The sequence below is a fragment of the Mobula hypostoma genome, chromosome 25 (genome assembly GCF_963921235.1).
Source record: "Mobula hypostoma chromosome 25, sMobHyp1.1, whole genome shotgun sequence".
NCBI classification, from domain to species: domain Eukaryota; kingdom Metazoa; phylum Chordata; class Chondrichthyes; order Myliobatiformes; family Myliobatidae; genus Mobula; species Mobula hypostoma.
In genome coordinates, this window is record NC_086121.1 from 29703522 (window position 1) to 29715386 (window position 11865).

Genomic DNA, 11865 nt, shown 5'->3' on the forward strand with positions numbered 1-11865 from the left:
GTTTTTCACTCTTGGGCCCAGGTCCCACTGCTGTAGTCCAGCCCAAAGTTTCAATCCATCCTGAAGTCCACTCCAGCAATGACTGCCATGGCCATACCTACATTCTCGAGAGTCCAGTTCGCCAAATCCTTCAGGATAACACAAAAATGCCCGGTCATTCAGATGGTTCAAAAGCACAACTCCAAAAGGAAGATAACAGGATGCAGACTGAAGTAATCATAGTCCAGAGAAAGTATATTATCAAAATAACTAGTGGTTTTGTTAGCTGCCTGCAAAACGTCACTGTACATTGCCACTGCTATCTGGTCACCTTGAATACAGCTGATAGTTAAGGTATTAGGCACTGCCACTTTAGATAGCTGCTTCAAAAACTGTGGGCTGGGAGGGGAGGTGGGGGGGGGGCAGAATGTCGCCTCAGACCATGAGAGGCCTGCGTTGGGCCTGTGTGCTGGGAAGTAAAGATCAATACTGAATTATTTTCCGTTCTTTTTCCCAGTTATGATATTGGTCTTATCAAACTTGCTGAACCAGTGGTCCTGACCGACAAAATTGAATTGGGATGTATCCCTGCTGCTGGCACTATTCTTCCCAATAACTACAGCTGTTATATCACTGGCTGGGGATTGCTGAAGGGTGAGTTGATTAGTTATACAAAAACAGGAATATATGTAATAATGTAGTGCTTCACAACAAGTGTATCTAATCTTTGGACCGAATGTGTCAGCAAGACCATGCAATTCAGTTGCTTTGGATTATAATTACGTAACAGTTAACTGTGGCAAAGTTTCACAAATGTTTGCAGATCTTTATTGATGCTCTTATTTTAGTTAATGTGCTGCAGCTCGTGGGATCTGGGTACAAACAAGTGTATTAGAGCATAATAAGACAAAGAACAAAAAAATCCGTGAAAAAAGATATTCCTCACAGAAAACAGAGGGGAATGGCCGGCTACAGTACACTGTGGGCGAAGAAAAAGTTGAGGTCAAAATTGAAACAAAAAAGGGAATTGCATATTTTAAGCAAAGATGATGGTTGATATAAAAACAGAAAACATAAAGTTTAAAGAAAAACAAAGGAATAGCATTGTGCGGACCTGAGTTTTTTTTAGTTAATGCTGATTGGAATCTTGTTGTAGGATTCATGCACTGTATCTATTTTCTATCTGTATTGTATTTTGTGTCGTGCATTTATTATGCTAGTTAGTCATGTAGGTTGGGCGTGGTAGAAACAAAGAGTTTTGTTACACATTTATGCTTTGTCTCTAGTTTGGGTAGTGCTAGGGAGTGGGACGGGGGTGATATCTTTTTGAACTGCTCAAGTCCACTTACGTATTCTACGCAAGATTCGAACAGAAGAGAGGTGTCCTGCTCCCTCCGGATGAACCGGACCTGGTGGCATCGAGATTCATCGTCACCGAGGAGGACGTTAGAAGGGCCTTCCTGAAGATAAATCCAAGGAAGGCGATGAGCCCAGATGGCGTCCCGGGACGGGTTCTCCGGGCCTGTGCAAGCGAGCTAGCTGGAGTGTTTGCTGACATCTTCAACTGCTCCTTGCTTCAGTCTAAGATCCCCTCATGTTTTAAGAAGGCAATGATAATCCCAGTGCTGAAGAAGAGCAAGGTGGCATGCCTGAATGACTATCGACCTGTGGCTCTGACATCAATTGCTATGAAGTGCTTCGAGAGATTGGTTATGGCACACATCAACCACAGCTTACCGGTCAACTTTGGCGCTTTGCAATTCGTCTACCGGAGCAACAGGTCAACGGCAAATGCCATCTCTCTGGCCCTACATTCCTCCTTAGAACACCTGGAGAATAAAGACGCATACACAAGGCTCCTTTTCATTGACTACAGCTCTGCCTTTAATACCATCATTCCAAATAAACTGATTCCTAAGCTCCGGAACCTGGGCCTTAGCACTCAGATCTGCAGCTGAATCTTCAACTTCCTCACAGACAGGACCCAGGCTGTAAAAATAGGGGACAAGCTCTCCTCTACAATCACTCTGAGCACCAGTGTCCCACAAGGCTGTGTACTCAGCTCCCTGCTGTACTCTCTGTACACCCATGATTGTGTAGCCAAGTTTCCATCAAACTCAAAATATAAGTTTGCTGATGACACAACAATTGTAGGCCGTAATTTGAGTAATGATAAGTTTGAGTACAGAGGGGAAATTAAGAACCTGGTGGCATGGTGTGAAGACAGTAACCTATCCCTCAACGTCAGCAAGATGAAGGAATTGGTTGTTGACTTCAGAAGGAGTAGCGGACCGCACGACCCAATTTACATCAGTGGTGCGCAAGTGGAACACGTCAAAAGCTTTAAGTTTCTCGGGGTCAATATCACAAATGACCTGACTTGGTCCAACCAAGCAGAGTTCACTGCCAAGAAGGCCCACCAGCGCCTTTACTTCCTGAGAAAACTAAAGAAATTTGGCCTGTCTCCTAAAACCCTCACTAATTTTTATACAAATGTTGTAGATGCACCGTAGAAAGCATTCTTCTAGGGTGCATCACAACCTGGTATGGAAGTTGTCCTGTTGAAGACGAAAGAAGCTACAGAAGATCGTGAACACGGCGCAGCACATCACACAAACCAATCTTCCGTCCTTGGACTCACTTTACACCGCACACTGTCGGAGCAGTGCTGCCAGGATAATCAAGCACACAACCCACCCAGCCAACACACTTTTCGTCCCTCTTCCCTCCGGGAGAAGGCTCAGGAGCTTGAAGACTCGTACAGCCAGATTTGGGAACAGCTTCTTTCCAACTGTGATAAGACTGCTGAACGATCCTGACCCAGATCTGGGCCGTACCCTCCAAATATCCGGACCTGCCTCTCAGTTTTTTTGCACTACCTTCCTTTCCATTTTTCTATTTTCTATTTATGATTTATAATTTTAATTTTTAATATTTGCTAATTTTTACTATTTTTAATATTTAATATTTGTAATCCAGGGAGTGGGAAGCACAGATCAAATATTGCTGTGATGATTGTATGTTCTAGTATCAATTGTTTGGTGACAATAAAGTATAAAGTACAAAGTAAGTTTGCTTAAGCACGTTTAAACACTAAGAATGTTTATTTTGTTATATCACTAGTTTTACTTCCATCAGTTTTTATCACTTTAAGATTGTTTGTTTTGCTAGTTTCTTAGTAAAAGATCAAGTGTATTCTTTGACTTTGGAAACTTGTCATTGGATTGGAGAGTGCATCACACACCTTCTCCCCACCCGGCTTAGTCTCTAAGCAATGTTAGTTTGTTTGACAGTGAGGATAGGAATAGAATGAGGTGGTAGATAAATGTGTGGCTGAAGAATTGGAGCAGGAGGCAGGGATTCAGATTTCTGGATAATTGGGACCTCTTCTGGTCAGGTGGGGGCTGTACAAAAGGAACAGGTTGCACTTGAATCTGAGGGGACCAATATTCTTGCAGGCAGGTTTATTAGAGCTGTTTAAAGTTGTTTAATCTAATATGGTGGGGGATGGGAACCAGCATGATAGAGCTGAGGATGATCCAGCAGGTTTACAAGTAGATGATGGACGTAATATGAATGTAAGGAAGGGCAAGCTAATGATTGGGTACAAATGCAGACAGAGTAAAGAGTTAAACTGTACCACAGAGGCAAAATTCAAAAAGGGCAAAGAATGCAGGACTGAAGGTGCTGTATTTAAATGCACGTAGCTTTCGGAATAAGTTGGACGAACTTGTGGCGCCATTACAGATTGGTCGGTATGATGCGGGCATCACTGAGTCGTGGCTGAAAGAAAGCCATAGTGGAGAGCTTAACATCAAAGGATACACTTTGTATCCAAAGGACAGGCAGGAAGGTATAGGGGTGGTGTGGCTCTGTTGGTAAGAGATGGAATTACATCTTTAGAAAGAAGTGACATAGGGTCAGAGAATGTTGAATTTTTGTGGCTGGAGTTAAGAAATTGCACGGGTAAAGAAAACCATTATGGGAATCATATATAGGCCTCCAAATAGTAGCAAAGATGTGGGATTGAGTTTGAAAAAGGGCCAGATGGACTACATCCCGGAGTCCTGAGGGAGGTTACTGAATAGATAATGAATGCGTGTTCATGACCTTTCAAGAATCACTTCATTCTGGCAAGGTCCCAGACTGGAAGATTGCTAATGTTACTCCACTCTTTAAGAAGGGAGGAAGGCAAAAGAAAGGAAATTATAGGCCAGTTAGCCTAACTTCAGTGGTTGGGAAAATGTTGGAGTCTATGATGAAGGATGACATTTCGGAGTAGTTGGTGACTAATGATAAAGTAACTCAAAGTCAGCATGGTTTCTGTAAGGGGAAATCTTGCCTGACAAATCTGTTAAGAGTTCTTCGAGGAAGTAACAAGCAAGGTGGACAAAGGAGAGGCAGCGGATGTAATTTACTTGGATTTTCTGAAGACATTTGATAAGGCGCCACATATGAGGCTACTTAACAAGATAAAATCCTATGGTGTTACAGGAAAGATACTGGCATGGATAGAGGAATGGCTGACAGGCAAGAGGCAGTGAGTGGGAACAAAGGGAGCTTTTTTTTGTTGGCTACCGGTGAGAAGGGGTGTTCCTCAGGGGTCGGTATTGGGACCGCTACTTTTCATGTTGTTTGTCAATGATTTAGATAATAGAATTAACGGCTTTGTGGCAAAGTTTGCAGATGATACGAAGATAGGTAATGCTGAGGAAGCAATGCGTTAACGCAGCAGTACTTAGACAAATAGGAAGAATGGGCAAAAAAGTGGCAACTAGAATACAGTGTTGGGAAATGTATGATTTTGCATTTTGGTAAAAGGAACAATTGTGTGGACTATTATCTAACTGGGGAGAAGGTTCAAACATCAGAAGTGCAGAGGGATTTGGGAGTCCTCATGCAAGACTACCATAAGGTTAATTTACAGGTCAAGTCTATGGTAAAGAATGGAAATACAATGCTGGCACTTATTTCAGGGGGAATAGAATATAAAAGCAAGGAGATAATGCTGAGCCTTTATAAGACACTAGTCAGCTGCACTTTATTTAGTACTGTCAACTGTTTTGGGCCCCATATCTCAGAAAGGATGTGTTGTGATTGGAGAGAGTCCAGAGGATGTTCACAAGGATCATTCCCAGAATGAAGTAATAACATATGAGGAATGCTTGGCAGCTTTGGGCCTGTACTCACAGAAATTTTGAAGAATGTGGGGTATCTCATTGAAACCTACTAAATGTTGGAAGGTCTAGATATGGAGGATATGGAGAGGATGTTTCCTATGACGGGGGTATCCAGAACTAGAGGGCACAGTCTCTAATTTGAGGGATGACCTTTTAGAATGGAGGTAAGGAGGAATTTTTTTTTAGCCAGAGAGTAGCAAATCTGTGAAATGCTCTGCAACAGACTGCACTGGAGGCCAAGTCCGTGGGTCTATTTAAGGCAGAAGTTGATCGTTTCCTGATCGGTCAGGGCATCAAAGGATATGGCAAGAAGGCAGGTGAATGGGTTTGAGTGGGATCCAGGATCAGCCATGATGGAGCAGACTTGATGGGCTGATTCTGCTCCTATATCTTATGGTCTTAAGACACACTGATACCTGGATATTACCTTGACTCTTTGTTACAGATCCCATCTAATTTTCCAGCTTTTTCCCACTGCTTCCACTCTTTGCTTTCTGCTCGCCTCCTCAAAGCATTCCGGCTCCATGGTGCCGGTCACCCTCCAAAAACTAAACCAAGCCACAAATGAGGGGCAGAAAATCCTTCAGTTATGGCCACATCTCATTTGTGAAGTCTTGTGTCAAACCCACATGTCTGCTTTGCCCAGCTGTGGGTTGAAGCAGGAACACCAGCTAATTTCTCCCCCTTCCTAACCAATATATTATAGAGACTTATTACAAGGATCAGTTCCACCACTCAAGCCTTAGGTAAAAAATATTTAACTAACTGCCAGCTTTCTGACATGTCATGAGTGCATGAAGATTCCAGGACATTATAGAATAAAGAACATAAACTAAGTAAGCAGATTATAGAACAGTGCAGCAAGTATAGGCCATTCCACACTCGAAATTGTGCTGACCTATAAAAACCTACTCCACCATCGATCTAACCCTTCCCTCCTACCCTCTATAACCCTCTATTTTTCTTATATCCATGTGCCCATCTAAGAGTCTCCTAAATGTCCCTAATGTATCCATCTTTACTACCACCCCTAGAACTCCATTCCACGCACCTACCACTCTCTGTGTAAAAACCATGCAGACACCTTTCCTCTAAATCCAAGTTTACTGGCACAAACATTCATTTTCACTGCTGTTACATCTCCTTTTGTTCCACGAGTTTCTCTGAGTCAATATAATAGACTGACTTTCGAGGACATAATCCAAAATTCCAATGGGGTTGAGTGGGACTGCAACCTGAGATCAAGGGTTAAGGGTGAAAGGTCTAAGGGGAACATGAGGGGAGACTTCTTGACTCAGAGGGTCGTGAGAGTGTAGAACGAGCTGCCAGCACAAGTGGTGCATGCGAGCTCAATTTCAATGTTTAAGAGAAGCTTGTCAGGTACATGGATGGTAGGAGTATGGAGGGACATAGACCTGGTGCAGGTCGATAGGAGTAGGCAGATTAAATGGTTCAGCAAGGACAAAATGGGCCAAAGGGCCTGTTTCTGTGCTATGATACTTTTCAGTGATGCTATGACTCTACATTGTGGGAATTATCAGATGGGTGTTGGGGGGGGGGGTTGAATTATTGAGGGTGTCATCCACCAAAAGGGAGATCAAATCCAACGTTCAGTGTGTGTTTTTTTTTAATATCCCAAGGCACTTGTTGAAATAGACCATTTGTTCTCCTGGTATCTTGTTCTAGCTACATTACTTTGTAACAGTCAATGATTGGTCTTGAGACCTCCCTGGGATGACTTTATCATAAAGAACATTCCAATTGGATTTTGAGAGTACACATGGAAAAATCCATAGAACAGCTTGGAGGACGGAGACAGTGTCTGGCAGCAGCAGCTTTGAACACGTTATTACCATTTAAACATCTTTGCCAATTTCTCAGTGCTAACTGATTTGGTTCCTTTCCAGGTGGTGGTAGTGCTGTATCCAATGTCTTGCAACAAGCTTTCCTGCCTGTCGTGGACTACGCCACTTGTTCCAAGCCCTCCTGGTGGTGGTTTACGGTAAAGGAGTCAATGGTGTGTGCCGGTGGCGATGGAGTTGTCTCTGGATGCAACGTAAGTTGACCTGCAGAAATTGCCCATCGTTTTACAGGCATCATTGACAGATGCCGAGCTCCTCTGTAGCAACTCTGCTCTGTTTCTGTACCCCACCAGGGAGATTCTGGAGGCCCCTTGAACTGCCAAAATGACGCAGGTACCTGGGAGGTGCACGGAATCGTCAGCTTTGGATCGTCCCTCTGTAGTCAAAAGAACAAGCCAACTGTCTTCACCCGTGTGTCTGCCTACAATGAATGGCTAACTGAGGTACCCTAACTGATCTTAAATATGGAGCAGTACAAGAACCCATGATGTCTTTACCGAATGCAATACCAAGTTAAACTAAATTATTCACATTTCTCCAATCCCTGCATATTAACGTGACTAACAAACTTTTTAACACCACTGTCATATCTCTTTCCATCTCTACCCCCGTCAGCCTATTCCATTGTCTGTAAAAACTTGCCAAGAACATCTCCTTTAAATTTTCCCCCTCTCATCTGAAAAGCACGTAGTCTACTACTTTATATTTCTGCCATGGGGAAAAGATTCTGACCGTCTACCTTTCGAGATCTCTCAATTTTATTGATCTATCAGGTCTCCCCTCAACTTCTCAAATTTGTCCAACCACTCCTTATAGCTCATACTCTCTAATCCAAACAGCATCCTGGTGAATCTCTTCTGCACCCTCAAATACCAATGGTCACTGAAGTAGCAAGGAAGGTGATATCCTTTAACAGTATACTTGCTTCAGCTCTTGTGACTGCTGGATATCCATCCGTTTAACGTTGCTACCACATTTCTTCCATCATGCTCAAGTCCTTCCCCGGCCGTCTCCTAACCAAACACATTTCTCACATTCCATTGACATTTCTGTACCCCCTCCCCCCAAACACTCTTGGAATTCCCATTTTCCTTCATTTCATACCTGATGGATGACCCTCCGGCTCCCAGGGGACACGTTCTGGAAATTCCTCCGTAATGCACTTAGCATTTTATTCACTGATTAAAACATGCCTCCAACTAAGCTTTGTGGCACCCGTTATTATGTGCTTCAGTGTCAAAACTGGTTCAGTAATGCTCCTGCAACGTGCCTTGAGATATGTAGAAAAAGTTCTCAATACTGGCTACAAGGAAATAACTGGAAAGATTTGAGGCTGATTTCTGTATGTTGGTATGGAAATTCCACACAGGTGGCCTACATCACGTACTGTCGACCGAGAGGGTTAAAGTGGAAGTGTGAGGAGACTGTATCTGCTTTTGCTCAGCATTTGCAGAGACGGTATATTGAGACAGATTGTACCATCAGCATTCGATGGAAAACATCTGCTGTTGACTTTCCTGGCACTTGTTTAGAACAGGAACCTATCTAGTATACCGAGGCAGCTCCTGCAATACAAAGTCATTGTCCATGTGATTCTGATTTCCTAACTCTGGAATCTACTCCAAGTTAGCCCTTTCTTCCCTGTGACTAGCACACCTGGTCACCTGGGATTTCAGGAAAATTGCTAGGGACTGAGTTTCTGCATAACCCTCTTCCAGCCACATAGGAGGGCTACACCAATATAAAAGACAGACAGACAGACAGACAGACAGACAGACAGACAGACAGACAGACAGACAGACAGACAGACATACTTACTTTATTGATCCTGAGGGAAATTGGGTTTCGTTATAGTTGCACCAACCAAGAATAGAGTATAAATATAGCAATATAAAACCATAAATAGTTAAATAATAATTATGCCGGATGGAAATAAGTCCAGGACCAGCCTATTGGCTCAGAGTGGCTGACCCTCCAAGGGAGGAGTTGTAACGTTTGATGGCCACAGGCAGGAATGACTTCCTATGACGCTCTGTGTTGCGTCTTGGTGGAATATTCGGGATGGCTTGAAATTGGAGCTACTTTTGTGTGCAGTGTGTCAACTATTTTCTAAAAACTGCATGGATCAAAGTCAACAATTTTCATTCTGGATCCACTATATGCCTGAAATGCTCACACACGGAGTACCTGGGCAGGTCAGTAGCATCAAACAACATTCCATGAGCATCTGGATGCTCCTTCTGTAGCCCATGTCATGTATGGAAGTTCCATTAAAACTTACTACAAGACTGACAAAGCCAACCACCTCAAAGAACACCAGGGTAGGATTGTTATGGGGCTAATGTTAAGAGAGATAAAATGGCACAAGGGATAGTACTGTGTCGCATGTACCCCTCAGAGGCACCTGTCTCATCCAGATGCCCAAAGAGGGCAGTAATGAGACAATAAAAAGCAAAATATGTGATGAGGAACTGAAATGAAAAGTAACCTCTGTCTAAGGAAGTGGAACCATTAGTTATAACTGGAATTATTTTAATTACTGATTAAAGCTAAGTTTCCAAGTAGAAATTGCAGTATTGTCATTTAAGTGTCATTAAAGTTAAATATTGCTTGATTCAGATTGTGAGTTGTTCATCATGTGTTAGTCAAACCCACACATTCATCAAAAGAAAACCTTTCATCCAAGAGTTAGATGAAGAGTATATTTAAATTGATCCTTTGACAATTTATTTTGAGAAAGCTATTCTAACAGAAGTTCTTTTACTTCACAGAAAATGATGAACAACTAACGTGATTTACTCAAAGATTGAGAAGATTACAACCATCTGCAAAACAAAAATAAATAAGTGTACGCATAAAAGATTAAGCTGTGGTGAAATACTTTATTTGCACGCAGTATACCATATGTAAATCCATGAAACTGATATATGTGAGTTCTACAGGATAGACATGAATATAAAACATCATTAATCCAGGTGTCTTAGAGCACCACATTGTCCGTGCTGATCTGTTATTCTGCTTAGTCCCATCGATACACACTTGGATCATAGACACCCACACCCACCCCCCCCCCCCAATCACTTATCCAAACTTCTCTTAAATGTTGCAATTGAACCTGGATCCACCTAGTAGCTATCCATACTTGTAGCTCGTTCCACACTCATAAGACCATGAGATACAGGAGCATAAGAACGTAAGAAATAGGGGCAGGAGTAGGCCATCCGGCCCATTGAGCCTGCCCCACCATTCAATAAGATCATGGCTGATCTGTCCGTAAACTCAGCTCCATCTACCTGCCTTTTCCCCATAACTCTTAATTTTCTTACTAAAAGCCTATCTAACTATTTCTTAAATATATTTAGTGAAGAAGCCTCAGCTGCTTGCCTGAGCAGAGAATTCCACAGATCCACCACTCTCTGGGAAAAACCGTTTCTCCTCATCTCCGTCCTAAATCTTCTCCCTTGAATCTTGAGGCAATGTCCCCTGGTTCTAGTCTCACCTACCAATGGAAACAACTTTCCTACTTCAATCTTATCTATCCCTTTCAAAATGTTGTATATTTCTATAAGATCCCCTCTCATTCTTCTGAACTCCAGAGAGTATAGTCCCAGGCGACACAATCTCTTCTCATAGGTTAACCCCTTCATCCCTGGAATCAACCTGGTGAACCTCTTCTGCACTGCCTCCAAAGCCAGTCTATCCTTTCTCAAATATGGAGACCAGAACTGCACACAGTACTCCAGGTGCAGCCTCACCAGTACCCTGTATAGTTGCAGCATGACCTCCCTGCTCTTGAATTCAATCCCTCTAGCAATGAAGGGCAACATTCCATTTGTTTTCTTAATAACCTGTTGTAGGCAGAAGTAGGCCATTCGGCCCATTAAGTCTGCTCCGCCATTCAATCATGGGCTGATCCAATTCTTCCAGTCATTCCCACTCCCCTACTTTCTCCCTGTACCCTTCAATGCCCTGGCTAATCAAGAACCTATCTACCTCTGCCTTAAATGCACCCAATGACTTGGTATCCACAGCCCCTCGTGGCAACAAATTCCACAGATTTACCACCCTCTGAGAAAAGTAATTTCTCTGCATCTCTGTTCTAAATGGAGATCCTTCAATCTTGAAGTCATGCCCTCTTATCCTAGACTCCTCTAAGATGGGAAATAACTTTGACATATCCAATCTGTTCAGTTTTAACATTCGGAATGTTTCAATGAGATTCCCCTGCCCCATTCTCCTGAACTCCAGGGAATACAGCCCAAGAGCTGCCAGACATTCCTCATACAGTAACCCTTTCATTCTTGGAATCATTCTCAAGAATCTTCTCTGAACCTTCTTCAATATCTAAAATAAGGAACCAAAACTGCACACAATAGTCCAAGTGTGGTCTCACGAGTGCCTTAAAACCACCCTCTGAGTGAAGTTGTTCCCCGATGGGTTCCCCTTAAGTATTTCACCTTTCACCCTCAACCCACGACCTCTGTTTCCAGTCCAAACCAACCTGTCTGCTTGCATTTACCCTAACTATTCGCCTCATAATTTCGTATACCGCTGTCAAATCTCCCCTCATTCTCCTATGCCAGAAACTACCTAAACCAATCCATACCTTCCAGATCCTTTCTCAAATTAGCCTTTCTCCAATTTAGAGTATCAACTTGAGGATCAGTCCCATTCTTCTCCACCACATATCTAAAGTGGCTAAAGGGATCAGGGGGTATGGAGAGGAGGCAGGTACAGGGTTCTGAGTTGGATGATCAGCCATGATCTTACTGCATGGTGGTGCAGGCTCGAAGGGCTGAATGGCCTACTCCTGCACCTATTTTCTATGTTTCTATGCCTGCATC

The 11865-nt window shown here is 43.0% G+C and overlaps 1 protein-coding gene across 5 annotated transcripts in view; it reads left to right on the plus strand.

Annotated features, from left to right (window-relative positions):
• Window positions 1–9876, plus strand: part of LOC134337878 (chymotrypsin-like elastase family member 2A) — a 72029-nt gene extending 62153 nt beyond the window's left edge. For all 5 annotated transcript variants that reach the window (XM_063033188.1, XM_063033190.1, XM_063033192.1 and 2 more), the window contains 4 exons: window positions 497–633; window positions 7067–7215; window positions 7315–7464; window positions 9793–9876. In XM_063033188.1, the coding sequence (XP_062889258.1) occupies window positions 497–633; window positions 7067–7215; window positions 7315–7464; window positions 9793–9810 (454 nt within the window). In that variant the 3' untranslated portion in view covers window positions 9811–9876. The remainder of the gene's footprint in view (window positions 1–496; window positions 634–7066; window positions 7216–7314; window positions 7465–9792) is intronic.
• Window positions 9877–11865: the final 1989 nt, after the last annotated feature.